At 36.3% G+C, this 14153-nt stretch overlaps 3 protein-coding genes across 3 annotated transcripts; 1 reads left to right on the plus strand and 2 right to left on the minus strand.

The window, feature by feature from the left end:
* Positions 1-187: 187 nt before the first annotated feature.
* Positions 188-4026, minus strand: prpf19 (pre-mRNA processing factor 19). The gene is made up of 16 exons (XM_033973947.2): positions 3833-4026; positions 3504-3653; positions 3281-3357; positions 2900-3041; positions 2755-2828; positions 2612-2677; positions 2488-2529; positions 2338-2412; positions 2175-2250; positions 1978-2087; positions 1735-1890; positions 1588-1657; positions 1321-1494; positions 1165-1247; positions 951-1056; positions 188-875 (listed from the first exon to the last, which is right to left on the minus strand). The coding sequence occupies exons 1-16, from the start codon at positions 3849-3851 to the stop codon at positions 778-780; spliced, it is 1518 nt and encodes a 505-aa protein (XP_033829838.1). The 5' UTR covers positions 3852-4026; the 3' UTR covers positions 188-777.
* Positions 4027-4456: 430 nt separating this feature from the next.
* On the minus strand, positions 4457-9512 carry LOC117377749 (uncharacterized). Its single transcript, XM_033974238.2, has 11 exons — positions 9409-9512; positions 9080-9151; positions 8979-8993; positions 8781-8911; positions 8577-8712; positions 8217-8501; positions 7236-7574; positions 6448-6629; positions 6245-6346; positions 5460-5576; positions 4457-5109 (listed from the first exon to the last, which is right to left on the minus strand). The coding sequence occupies exons 2-11, from the start codon at positions 9144-9146 to the stop codon at positions 4903-4905; spliced, it is 1581 nt and encodes a 526-aa protein (XP_033830129.1). The 5' UTR covers positions 9147-9151; positions 9409-9512; the 3' UTR covers positions 4457-4902.
* Positions 9513-9954: 442 nt separating this feature from the next.
* On the plus strand, positions 9955-12972 carry LOC117377750 (uncharacterized). The gene is made up of 9 exons (XM_033974240.2): positions 9955-10147; positions 10474-10601; positions 10672-10795; positions 11133-11405; positions 11480-11737; positions 11810-11961; positions 12032-12106; positions 12177-12224; positions 12341-12972. Exons 1-9 carry the CDS (start codon positions 10081-10083, stop codon positions 12500-12502), a joined length of 1287 nt encoding a protein of 428 aa, XP_033830131.1. The 5' UTR covers positions 9955-10080; the 3' UTR covers positions 12503-12972.
* Positions 12973-14153: the final 1181 nt, after the last annotated feature.

A 14153-nucleotide genomic window follows, 5' to 3' on the forward strand; every position in this document is an offset into this window, starting at 1 on the left:
TTGTAAACATCTAAACGCCTGAGCCCATATAATGCATGGGTTTCAGATTAGTTCAATTATTATCTGTCCCATCTGTGACTGATAATTATGAGTCTTTCATTACCAGTTTGAGACTTTCACAATGTGGTGAGTTGACCCCAAAAAAATAAATAAAATGAACCCATAGATAGCTTATAAAGCAGAATTTGAGATACATGCATTACAAAAGATATTTTATTTTCTTGTAAAAGGGCAAGTGACAGGTAAAATATCAATTAATGAAAAATATACACATGGAATAAACTGAAACACACTTTAAAAAAAAGGAAATGAAAATACAACACAGAAAATTTAAGAATTGCAACATGGAGGACTTTTACTGGATGCCTGTCAGTACATCACTACAGATGTATTTTATTTATGCTGAACAGATATGAAGCTGATTTACTAAACCTGTTTTCACACAGATGCCCCAGTCATTAACAAGTTCAGTTTGCCCAGGTATTATAAGGTATAAGTATCATAACAGAAGACCACAGTAAATCAAAACATCAGAAATCACAAAGTTTTACAGATTCTGTAACTGGCTTTAGTACAGACATAATTTGGTTTGTGGGAGTCAACAAACATGCCATTTTAATCTCAAAAAGAATGGGCCTCAAAATGTCATTACTGAGCATTTGTTCTAATACACTAAAGCAAAAAAAGCTGTGACAATTCCTGGTTTTCTAAAAATAAGATCACTACGTCCACCGCCTCAACACAAGCATGACCTCTGCTCTGTCCTCATGTCGTCATTTACATGCTGTAAAACTTGAGACTTCTGTCCATTCCAGAAGAAGTGAGGAAACGAGCGTTCTCTCCAAAAGCAACTCCAGTCACCAGCCCAGAGTGCTCTACAAAACAGTTGAAACGTTTAGACAAATCCCTGTAGACTGTAAAAATAAAACAATAAAATAGTGATTTCTCACCGGTAAAATTGAGAACCTCAGACCACTGTTTGCAAATGTACACTCTGATGTCAGATCCTCCAACAGCCAGGTAAGTTCCACTCTGGTCGAACACCAAGGACTTCACCTGGTTAGACAATTTTACAATACAATTATTTACATGAAAAGGCTATTAAATCCATTTAGACAATGGACAAGTTTGAATGTCATGATTCTAATAATTGTAACATATTACCTCATAGTTATTGTCCAATGTGATGGTTTTGAAATTCTTCAGTTTCCTTAGATCCCACAGTTTTAAAGAGCTATCCTGAGCCCCTAAATCCGACATTGCTCCAATTAGATTTTTTAAAATCTTTTTTCCATTTTTAAGTGCCAAAACTGTGCCTACCTGTGGCAAGGTAGTATCCATTTTCAGAGAAAGCAATCGATGTGACAGGTCCAGAGTGACCTGGGAAGTTGGCCACATTGGTGCGCTCCTTCAGATCCCAGATCTTAATTTGAGAGTCAGCTGTTCCAGTGCCAAAAATGAGTCCATCAGGATGGAACTGAGCACAAGTGAGAGCTGTGAAGAAACAGGAAAGAGATTCACATTTTACATACAATTTAGTTTTGTTTTTCAGTGTATTTAACAAACGTGGACATAAGCATCACTGACCACATCCAGCACTTTCATCTGTGACTTTGGTGAGCACTCTACCAGTCTGAACATCAGAGAAGGCCCAATACTGAAAAAACAAAAGATTTAAAATGAGATTAAGATTTCATATGCATTAAAATAAGATTTGCAAATTATATTCTCAACCTGATCCTCGGAGGAACTGAGCAGGTAGTCCCCAGTGGCATGCAGCGAGAGCCCAGTGACTCCAGCCTCATGAGCCCGCACCACCTGGACGCAGTTCCCACCAGTAACGGACCACACACGGATGGTGGTGTCTGGAGATGCAGAGAACACCACAGACTGTTGGAAAGGGAAAAGGAGAGAATAAATACTGAAGCTCAGTAGCATTTTCAAATGGACATCAGTACAGATCAGATCACGTGTTACCTGGGAGGGATGGTAGATGACAGATGTGACCTTCTTGGTGTGACCTTTTAGAGTGGCTACAATTTGCTCTTCATTCTTATCAAACACTACCACATTCTTATCGGCTCCACCTAAACATGAAGGCATGAGGCATGAGGCATGAGGCATAAAATCACATTATACTAAGTGGCCAGTAAAAAAGTGGAAACTCAACACACCTGTGAGCACTTTGCTGGTGTCAGAGGGACACAGATCAAGAGCCAGAATACCAGGTACACTAGCACTATGAAGACCCTGAAGAAAATATTGATCCATAAATTAAATTCTACAAGAACAAGTGCAAGTTTAGTCTTGGGTAAAATAAATTGAAAGAATATTTACAGCATGAGAGGCCACTTGGCGATATTTGCCTAGATCCTCGGCCCTAACCAGTTCTTCTGGCACAGTCTTTCCTCTCTGGAATATCGCAATGAATAAAAATAAATATCATAGAAAATTATTAAATTTTAGATAATAAAACAAACTAGAAACCTTTTTTCGCTCTGTTGTGAGGATTGCAGCCTTGTCTTGGAGCTGTAAAAAGAAAAAAATAAATGCATGTGTTAAAAAAAAACAACTATTAAATATATTTTAGTGCAAGAATGATACAATTCACCTTCTGAATAATCTCCGGAGTCATTCCCACTTGTTCACTTATGTCCATAGGTTCTCCACCAGCTCCCTGTTAAACAGACATAAAGTTTAATACAATATTTAAAAATGTTAACAAAGTTGTAATGCTAACGAATAATAACTTACTGCAGCAGCAGGTTGTGAAGTAGGAACAGCCTGAGGGGCAACCAGTCCAGCCTGAGGTTTGAGAGTGGCAAGAGCTGTAAAGTATAATCGTTAGTAACATACACATCAATCAAAGTCATACATTTATATGACTTAATAGAAATACCTTCTCTTGCCGCAGTGACCTCTTTGGTAAGACGTGCAATGACTCTGCAGGCTGCATCGTGTTGGTAAAGAGCGTGGGAGAGTTCTTGACGGGTTGTCTGCAACTGCTGACGTAGGGTAAAACTATGAAGCATAACAGCATCCTGTAACAAAAGAAAAAAAGTTAAATCATAGCAATATGACAACAATCAAACCTATGTTTGTCCCTCAACAAAGAAATTATGTAAGTATTTTATTAGTTTCAATGCAAAAGCTATTTAAAATATAAACACATTAGTGCCATTTGGTGTATATGTTAAAGAGACAACATCTTTATAAGAGTTTCTTACAAAATAAAGCAAAAAGTATGCAAGAATTTCATTGAAATGGGAAAAGCACTCACCCACTCATCCTGAAGTGACTTTAGAATAGCAGGGATACTTGTTGCTGATGGTGCTTTGGGTCTTATGGGATGGGACACTAAGATAAGAGAGTACGTTTTATTTTTTGATTTGTACAGAATTGGCAAAGATTTACACAAAAACTGTTAAGAAAGCGTGAAGCGTCAGTGTTACAATACATTAATAATAAGCACAAGGGCGATAGCTCACAAGGCGTAAACGTACCTTTAATGTCAACTAGCTGCTCTTCAGACAGAGGTTGGCCATTCATTGGGTCCGTCCCATTTTCTGCTATATACTTCTCAATGAGCCGCCGCTCAAATACTTGGTTAGACACCGGAGAAACACAAGGGTGCTCCGGGACCTCATTAGAAACTGAAATACATGCAATTACGTCGTAATTATTACATCAAGTATCAATAGGCAATCAATAGTACGAGCCACGACCAAACAAACTTTAACGCGGCAATGCATGGCCTTTTGCTTAGCATTAGCAACCAAGATTGCCGCTTAGCTGCGTATGTAGTGATGAAAATGAAAGAAAGCATACTTACTTGCGCAAACTAGGGACATTTTTCCACTTGGTCCTAAAATCCCCTTTGAAATGTATATTTGTGTTCAGTACTTTGTTGTTGATGCGTTTACTATACACAGTTATGTTTTGTTGAAATGTGTAGCACGCTCACGCTGTCCTTTCATTCCGCCGCTACATCCGGGGTACGACTTCCTCTACTGTTTATGAAACTTGGCATAAACGCTAACGCTGTACTGCCTCCTAAAGACAGCAAAATGTCAATGTTTTTATCCAATACATCTCATTCACAAAAATAAATAAATAAATAAATAAAAACTGAATGAACAATTATATTTGGAAATTAAACTAGAGCATGTATTTCTTTATTAATCATCATTAAGACACACTTAATTAGAAGAACATAGGCTCATAAAGTTAGATATTTTTTAGAAACGTTGGAAAAGTCAGACTGAGATGGTTTTGGACTGGAGTGATACAAATTAGAGTAGAGTGTAGAGTGGGCATACCAAAAACTGGAGAGTGCTGTAGAGAGGTTAAATATATTTTTTAATTACACTATATATTAATTTTACATTTTCCAGTATATATTACAACACAATGACATTGGGCATAAAGTTCAACTAGATTCATTGTTATTCTTCTGTACATCGATAACAAGCAATTAATTTACAATGATATATTAGTCTTTTGTTAACTTATGTAACAGTTTTCCGTTGCACTAAGCAGTCATTTTAGCCAACTGACGTACAGTGTACGATGATGGGGGATCAAACTGACTATAAACTGTCAGATGTGTCTTTATAATTAAGATATTTACATGGCAGGCATAAACACAAATGTACAGTTCTAACATTGGTCCTGAGGGTGTGGAGGTAGGTTCCTGAAGGAAGTTGGAGCAATTCTGCAGCATCAGTGACCAGTGTAATATAGGACAGTGATTTCTCTACACGTGCAAAAGGATTGTTACAAATTTCATAAAAGTTTAACATGCAGCTTTTAACGGCAGTTCATGGAAATTAGATGTAAATATACAAAAGGCACAGTTAAGACTTTTATTAATTATTTCCTCCATAATTCCTCAATCCCTTTTCAGCTAAAATTCAATTTATCTGATGTGTAGACACTGCAGGATTCAGATGTGTCAGTGTCGAGGGGCAGTGTGGAAAAGTAATCTTGTGAGTTGTCTAACTTCTCTTTATTTTTCTTGATCTGAAATTGAACACACTCTTCAGAAACGTGCAGGCAGTCTGAAGCACCAGGCATTGAAAACGAAATCCTCTGCTCCTCTTCAGTAAGCTTCAAATGAGGCAAAAGAATCAATCAGAATTAATTCTATTGCCAGTGAACAAAATTCACAAGCTAGTAATTTCTCTCAAAAAACTAAACTGTGATAACATAAAAATAAAGGCCTGAAAGCAATAAGGTGTGAAATAAAAATAGACTTTTACTGAAAAGATCTCCAGTTTAAACAAATCAAACATGTAACTTGTAATTTTATTTTTATTTTTTTTACACTATTCAAATCTATTCATTCCAGGAGGATTATATCTGTTGCACTTTTATAAAAGTCAAGTGGCAGTTTGTGAATAAAAGTTGAAAGAAGTCGTAGATTACAAGATTAAAAGGTGTCCCTCTAACTGATTTACCTGTGTAGCAGAATTATGAGCTGGAGACCTCCCTGGTGTCAGTCTTTGGTTTTCCTCATTCCTAGTCCGCATTGGAGATTGATACGATTGAGGCGGGGTTCCTACCTGACTGTAGCCCTAAAACACAGATAAAATAAGATAATACACTACTACTACTACTACCACTACTACTACTACTAATAATAATAATAATAATAATAATAATAATAATAATAATCATCATCATCATAATTGTGGTGTTTAGCCAAACTAACCCACTGCTTCAGCATGACAGTGTGATTGGTCCTATGTCCACTTATATAGTAAGGAATCTTATATAGTGAGGAAACTGGGGGATTCTGATTATTATTATTATAATCCTTTGTATGTAGGGCTGGACCAGGGCTCCCTGCAGCACTTACGGAATGTCCAGAACTCTGCAGCCCTTCTGCTGACTAATTGATTGTGTTTAAATGTCTGCACACTGGCTGTGCCCAAAACCAGGCTCAGGACCAGAGGTGACAGAGCCTTTTTCTGGCAGACCCAGACTTTACAACAGCCTGCCTCTGCCTGTCAGATCCTCTTAGCCTTTAACGTAGTTTAAGACTATACAGAAAACTCACCTCTTCTTCCTGGTTAAACAGGACAGCTTGGTGTTTTATTGTTCTTTTCCTATGTGTCGTATTATTTGTGTATTTCTTTTTGTTAACTTTTTATGCAACGCACTTTGGTCAGCTATATAAATTAAACTGAATAAGGTATAATAGATACACACGATAGTTAACTAAAAAAATCTTCTTAGTTACTGAATGGACTGGAGTGGCACGTGGAGTCCATTTTCTTGGCGTTGATGGTTCTTGTGAGTAACTGTAATATCCAGTGGGCCCGGGGCTTGCATGATTGTAGTCCTAATAAACAGAAGATGCAAATATTTGTTAATAATTCATATAAAGGCCTGATCAAAAGTAGCGTTTTTTAATTTAGTAATCTGTTGTTTTTTTTTCTTCACCTGTATGTTGACTCTTGGTGGGTTGACAGGTGGATTATGATTGGTTCTCAGCCCAGTTATAATCTGTGAAAGACTGCAGTAGGGGTAGCGCTTCATAAAAAGGATAAAACCAGCCAGAGACACAAACATCCCTGAAGGTACACTGATAGATTTGAAAATTGCTCGCCATCTTCCTCCCTTTTCTGCAAAGAAATAACATCACAATATCAGACTTAATGAAAGGCAAAAAAGTCCTTTGGTCCAGTCAGAAGACATAATTTCAGATTAATTTGTCATTTGAAACATAACTTAAATATTGGGCATGCAGCTGATTCAAAAGAATAGTTTAGCAGTACAGGCAAAGTAATAACATGTTTTTAATAACAATGATATTCATCCCATTTCTACAGTATTTGGAGTGTTGTGGAACAGCCAAATTAATTCCTGTGTATTCTGCTAATATAAGCCTAATCCTTGTTTTAGGAACTTAATTTTTTTTTTTTAATTCACTACAAAAAGTATTTGTGATAAGAAATAAGAATAATTTAAGAATAATGCTACATCTTATTCTGTTTTGAGTAGACATGCATGACTTTAGTACACATTTCAGGTATCTGTACTTTATTTGAGTACATTTTTAAGTAGATACTTTTTACTTTTACTTTACTACATTTGAGAGTTTTTTTGCTCCAATATCTATACTTTTACTTAAGTAACAATATTGAGCACTTCTTCCACCACTGATGTATGGACACATTTACTAGCTTATTAATATTCATTAGCAATAGGGACCCGTGAGTGTGACTTACCAATGACCTGTAACCATGTGGTTGAGACCAAGTTGCCATCTTTATCTTTGATTTCATAAGTGCCATCGTGTCTAGAGGTCAGCCTTACAATGACCACCTCGTCTTTGCTCCCATTACGTCCCAGTGAGATAAGGCCTCTGTATCGCATGTCATGGTCCGTGATCTGGCCCTCGCGAACCAGTTGGACTGGACCTCGAGGGGGCTTTGGGTCAAATGGCCCCAGTGAAGATTCATCAGGGTATCGAGCGGGGGTAAAGATGAGATGGGCATGAGGCACAGGGAGAAAGAGGGGTAGATTTAAAGACTCTTTGGTGAAGCGGGTGACATTGAAGAAATGGCCTACAAAATTAATAAAGTTTGAAAAAGGAGTAAAAGGAGAGGAAAAAGTAATGGTGGCATGGATGACAAGTAACAGGATGGATTGGAAAAAGAAGAATACAATTTCAGTAAATCAATTTTGCAATAAATCACAGTATTAGGTAAGCTTTTAGTTTGATTTTTTAAATAGTGTTTTAGCTGGGTGTAGTTATACAACCAGTATTTTGCCGTAATACCACCAATAGTAAACACTGTATTTATCGTTGGCCTCATAGCGTATACGCACCAATAAGTTTAAGTCTTTATTTATGAATTAATTAATGTATTTATTTATTTGTTAAATTGACTTTAGGGCAGTTCATTTTTGCATTTTCCCCAAAAACTTGAAAAACAACTTTTGCAATTTTGCTATGAGGCTAACGCTATGTGGAATATTCAAAAAAAATAATACCCACTACTACAGTTTAGGGTTTAAAGCATGTGTTTTTCCCCAAACACACACTCTAGACAGTTCACAACAAGCGGGAGTTCAATGGAACACAACCACCAACCAACCAAGCGTTTTGTTAGAGCCTTTCACTATAGGTTTCCATGTCCTACAAAGTGACTATGCCAAAATGGAGGACAAGAGTCAGTTTTAGTTATTTATTACATTGTACTTACCATGCACAGCAAGAGTACTCCGCATCAAGACTTTCCCTTGAGCATCTCTCACTGTGTAGTTTCCTTGGTCAGCCTGTGTCACTTTATCAGCCATCCACACTTTCCCACCTCTCACAATGCGACCACGGCCTACACCACTGGCATTGTAACTTGTCCGGTTCCACAGCACAACTGGCATGGCCTCAAGAGGAGCCCCCTTGGGAGAAAACTCCAACAAAAAGCTATTTTCGGGGATACTGTGCTCAAAGTTTTCACCATAGTTTTTCCTGTAGGACTTGATGCACTCTATGAAGAAAAAAATTAGTACATGACTATTCATTACATTAGGTTGAGTGCTTATTAAAGAATTATTTTTTGTACCTGAAACAGTTAAGCGTACTGTCTCATAGGTAAATTCAGAGAACAGTTTGATTGAATAAAGTCCTTGATCTTGATGAGTCACCTCTTTTAGGACTAGCATCTTATCTTTAGTCCACTCAAATCTTGGGTCCTTTACCTGTAATTGCACAGAAGTTTGTGATAGTCTTAATGAAGTTATGCCTCTTTTATCTGACTGTCACTTACTGTAGTTTTCTCCAAAATCACACGTCTAGGCCCTGGTTGATCTGGAGTAAATGTTACAATTCTTGATGTGGAATAAACAGGAAGTCTAAATTCCTTGCCAGCGCATATCGTTTGTACCTCTTCTCTGTCACCTGTTTACAATCACATCAAATCATTAAAGAAAACACTAAAATTATAAAAAATGTGTCTTTCACTTACCCAAAAAGTGTAAACCTGCGAGAAACACAAAATAATGCCATATTATATTCACGGTTAATTCCCACAATTTGCAAACATTTAAGTATAACAGGTGAACTTACAAGTGGCAAAGGGAAGACCAAGGACAGTTAGCAGGATGCAGGGAGACATCTTGCTTTGGGGATACATTTCACCTATAAACAAAGTAAGCATTGCACGTCATTGTCATTCCTCTCGTCCTCAGTAAGCTACACAACTGAAGCTCAAAAGCAGATGTGGATAAACATTATAGCGCCATTATAACTATCAGCGCTGTGTCTGTTACATGATGCCCCCTGCACGGCTGGAGCATTGGCTGGAGCCGTGTGCACTTGTTTCACACGGCACAGTGCACTCAGCTGTTGGTAAAGCCCAGCCTGACATTCTTAACATGCTTCCGATATGAACTCACCCGTCTATTCTTGGTGAAAATAGATGCCCCCTTTTAAAATGTGTTTGTTTATCTATGTGAGGTCGGAATAAAAGGATAAACGTCCTTTGCGCCGCGCATGCGCACTAGCCCCATTTTGTTGCTGAACGAATTGGTACTTTCGATTCACGTAAATGTGTACGAAAAAAGCGCAGTATTGTTGCTTAAATGGCCGTAGTTTTTAAATTTATCTTTAAAAAAAAGAAAAAGAAAGAAAGAAAGAAAGAAAGAAAGAAAGAAACACACACAAATACACACAAAGGAGAGAAGTCTGAGGGTTAATATGCATGAGTTTTTAATTATTATTATTATTAATCTATCCTTATTGTGTAATTAGCAAGTTGCATTTAATATACATTTTATTCATAAAGCACATTTCAAAAATGTCCAAAACCCCGTATCTAAACCACGGCAGCTATCTGAAGGAACCACCCAGCAGCAGAGCAGGAGGAGGGACCTTCAGGCGCATTTTCTACACACCGAGGGGCCCTACCTTGTTTTTTCCTCTTCACTTTCAGTCGTGCTTTCAGCCATGTAAACGTCGAATGAACTAAATAATCTCAAGAAACGAAAATTAAGAAACGATAGTTACTAAGTTCAGATTTACAAGATTTTTGCAAGAATGTAAAATAGTCCAGTAGGCTTCAAATCCAAATGAAACACGCACAGTTTAACGTTATGTTGTTGCTCCAAGTTTTCGTGTTTGCCTTTCTGGATTCCTGTAAGTACATACAAATAGTAAACTGCTTATGTTTACTTTAATTAACGCGATGCTATTTATCAACAACTGTAGGCTATAGACGACTACTTAAGTAGGCTACATTCTAAATGGTTACTTTAGATTTCAAATTGATGAGCCTAAAATATGCAACTAATCATTTATAATAATAACATGGCTACTTTTACTGTAACTGCCAAAATTCCCTCGAGGACCATAAACTGTGTTAAGAATATTTTTAGCCAGTATATATTAACCTATACTGTAATCCTTTACATTGTTTTGAGCAAATTCGGACAGTTTCATGTTGTTTACTGATTGATGTTTAGGTTCATCTTATTCTTCTCTTCATGAGTGCTATGGTGGCACTTACACATTCACACCGCAATCTACTTCTTCCATATATTATAAGCCAAAGACAACAAATGACAGGACACTTGTTGTTATCAAAGGAAAGGTAGGCACTGAAACTTTAGTTATTTTTATTTAATTAACTGTGAGAAATAACTTTTTCATTTTCTATTTAGTCAGTAAATACACGGTTTGAAGTTTCTTTCTGGAATACTATAAAAATGAAAGATCTGACCGAAGAAGATGATGGCGCTATCGTCTTCTTTGACCAGCACAACAGTGTGCAACTGAAAATTATGGGTGAGTGGAAAAAAATGCATTCTCATTAACATTTAACTCAATTCATATTTTTAATACTGAACAATACATTTTATTTAAAATAAAGACTCCGAACTACAACCGCATGTTTACTATTAATAATACAAATTAAACCAATGTATAGATACAAAAAAAAAAAAAAAATACTAACAAGAAATTAAAAAAGAATAAAAATGTTATATATATATATATATATATATATATATATATATATATATATATATATATATATATATATATATATATATATATATGATACTGTATTTAGATTCATTGATGCCATATGGATTTTGTGTTTGTATTTTCTTACTGTTTTCAGATTGTCAGGACCCTGCATCAAAAAAATATGGAGAAGTGTTTTCTTTGAGGATCCCTTCTTCCGCTGAGTACTTGGAGTTTGCTCAGGTCATACCTCTAGATTTTGCACTAAAATCAGTAATCATTTGGAATCGCACTGACTCCTCACCTACCAAAGGAAAAATAAATCGGAATTATTTTGAAATATATGGTATTAACCAGCAAGACAGCGGTTACTACAAATTTAGAGGGTCTAAGAATGAACTGGTCAAATGGAAAAGATTAAAAGTTGAAGGTGAGACCTGTGTTACCTTAGAAAATAAGGCAGAGGTGTTTTTGACATTTTTTCATATATTTTTGTTCCTACAGCGAGTCATGAATATTTTGAAGTCATGGAGGGACAATACTTCCACACGCAGTTTCCTGTTGAGTTTTCATTTTCCCATTTTTTATTTAGTTCGCTGTCCGTAAATAAGGAGGTCACAAGCGAATACATGGATCCCAGAATGGAAGTCACAAAGTCATACTTTAGTATTTTTGATGTAAAAAGTCAGGACGCAGGTACATACAAATTTATAGATACTGAGGGAAACAATCCAGTGAACATGCAGTTACATGTAACCGAAGGTAAGAAACGACTTTTTCAAATGTAAATTACTAAATTTGACTACTAATAATGTGCTCTTTGTGTTTCTGCAGCAGTCCCAACTTGGGCATATATTGTAATTGTTGCTGTCATAGTCCTTGTTATTTTCATATGTTGTTGTTGCATAAAAAAGTGCTGCTGTAAGAAAAGTAAAAGAAACAGCACTGATTCTACAGCGACCGCAGCACCTACTGTGCATTTCCATGTAAGTATTTTTATTTTAAATTCAAACCAAATGCCAATAGCTTTTACATAATGATGGACTTTTTCTAAAGGATTCAAATCAACCTGCTCCATCTGGAGTCCCTCTCCTCCCCAGAGAGCCGAGACACTTTATTGCAGATGCAACTGTGAGTTTCACATAAACTGTTTGTTTTTATCAGTTAAATTTTTTTCTTCCCACTATGTTTTACTCTGTAGATTAATAATACAGCTGACAATAACATGGACCCACCACCATCTACTCAGGTAATCAGCAAAACACAGAGACAAACAGTTTAAACACCAGTTGTTATTTATTAAACATTCCCAAAAATAATATCCTTAATTTAATTGCACAACTTCATTGTACAATTTTACCGCAGGCCACAGTTTCAGGAGACACAGGACCCACATCTTTGTTTATGACCAGCACCGACTCTGAACCAAAGTTTGAACTGAAAGGATCGGTCTTCCCCTCTGCTCCCCCACTCAGCTCAGACATGTGTATTCAAGATGTTTATACCTCAGATAAACTCAACTTTTGATCTATGAAAGTTATGAATTCAACAAAGCAGCTCCTGTCCAGTCTTTTGGCACATGCAAACTACTCTCATCAGGACACAAGTCATTATATAATGCCATAAGGGGTAAAATTTAGTAGTAGTAGGAGGAATTTTATTGTAATATCTACCTCTGCTAGAACAATATGATACTTCTTGACAATTAAATGTATTTTAAGTCAGTTTTCTTTTTACATAGTTTTTATATAGACCTATCACACTGTCATGGATATTGTTACATTTCTCTATTGTATTATCGGAGATTGAGTTAAGGCAAAGATCTGTTATACTATACATGTACTTTGTATGACTGCTATGACAATAACATTAAAAATAAGTTAGAACAAAATAAGTTCAACATTTACATATTTATAATGAATATCTGAATATAAAAAATAAGGAAATGTATGATGCACCCCCCCTCCTCTCCTCATGCCTACTATGTCTATTTTCTTGTAAATATACAATGAATTGAATTTACTGGTCAAATATTGTTTATTACATTTTATTAATTATGAATTAAAACATAAAAAATAATGCAAATTCAATACAACATCTGTGCACACTGGACGCATTTTTTTCCTTTTAATTCAAACTAATTGCTGCTCATTTAAATTTCCTTGTTTACTAAATTAGATGCTTCTAGAGAAAAGTTCATTAACCATTTTCTTTATCAATGTGTTTTACTGAGGCTTTTCATTCTATGATGAATAAAATTGAGATATACCACAGCCTGGGCAATGAACAACAACAGCAAAAAGGTAGACCTATCTTTCAAGAAGACAAGAAGACTTCTGAAAAAGTCTTAAGCAAAATAACAAAGAGTAGTAATTAACAGAGGCAGCGAAACCTGATCATTATAAAGTTTCTAGTTATCAGCCTGGTAATAACCAAAAGCCTGGTGTTTTCATCAAGTGTTTTAAGAGCTTCACCCTCTTGATCTGAAGTTTTTTTTTTTTTAAATAGCAGCATCCCAGTGAAAATTATACTCACGGCGTCGGATTTCCCAATTCTTTTTGACATCTCAAAGAGACTACCGAGATATATCAAAAAAGCAGCTGCCTGGGAACTCGTTGGTGAGTGGTAAGTTAACATGCGCAAATTTGTTAATTCAGATAAATTTATGGAGGCTGATAACCAAATGTATTAAAGACTGATTCAACATTAAAAATATATATTTATTTAAGGGTTTTACATTAAACAGAATTAGCTGCAGAATAGGGTGGACCCAGGATCGCTTTTTTTTTTTTGTAGAGTGCAACCAATTGTAATATTTTAGTCAAATGAAGCAAAACTTTACGAGATTTCATTTTAGCGTCTTTTTCCCCATCTACCGCTATTAACCTCAAAATTCCCTCCAAATAAACAGCCAATCAGACGTGTAGGAGGCTCGCGATCTGCTCTGGAACAAAGCGCGACGTGACAAGCTGCCGCTAGTCGCTGCAGTTTGTCGCTGCCCGTGTGTTCGATTTTAAAACCTATGCGATGAGTGTCGCTGCACGCTGTCGTTAGTCGCTCCCCGTGTGTCGAGCCCATAAGAGACACTTTCCCCCCCATTGATAACTTTGTACTTTGCCATGAAATATCCAAAAAGTAAATTCACAAATGAACTCACTGCATTATAACACACATCTGC

The sequence above is a fragment of the Periophthalmus magnuspinnatus genome, chromosome 10 (assembly GCF_009829125.3).
Source record: "Periophthalmus magnuspinnatus isolate fPerMag1 chromosome 10, fPerMag1.2.pri, whole genome shotgun sequence".
NCBI lineage: Eukaryota > Metazoa > Chordata > Actinopteri > Gobiiformes > Gobiidae > Periophthalmus > Periophthalmus magnuspinnatus.

Bases quoted from the DNA above. Each gene is read 5' to 3' on its own strand.
- LOC117377749 (XM_033974238.2), bottom strand. From the start codon at position 9,146: ATGTATCCCCAAAGCAAGATGTCTCCCTGCATCCTGCTAACTGTCCTT. The intron at 8,502-8,576 runs GTACAAAAAATA...TTTTCTTCATAG, and splicing joins AGTACGCTTAACTGTTTCAG to AGTGCATCAAGTCCTACAGG. The intron at 6,347-6,447 runs GTGAAGAAAAAA...TCTGTTTATTAG, and splicing joins CACCAAGAGTCAACATACAG to GACTACAATCATGCAAGCCC.
- prpf19 (XM_033973947.2), bottom strand. The intron at 2,088-2,174 runs GTGTGTTGAGTT...CTTCATGTTTAG, and splicing joins CACCAGCAAAGTGCTCACAG to GTGGAGCCGATAAGAATGTG. The intron at 1,658-1,734 runs GTTGAGAATATA...TTGTTTTTTCAG, and splicing joins TCAGTTCCTCCGAGGATCAG to TATTGGGCCTTCTCTGATGT.
- LOC117377750 (XM_033974240.2), top strand. From the start codon at position 10,081: ATGAAACACGCACAGTTTAACGTTATGTTGTTGCTCCAAGTTTTCGTG. The intron at 10,796-11,132 runs GTGAGTGGAAAA...TACTGTTTTCAG, and splicing joins TGTGCAACTGAAAATTATGG to ATTGTCAGGACCCTGCATCA. The intron at 12,225-12,340 runs GTAATCAGCAAA...ATTTTACCGCAG, and splicing joins ACCCACCACCATCTACTCAG to GCCACAGTTTCAGGAGACAC.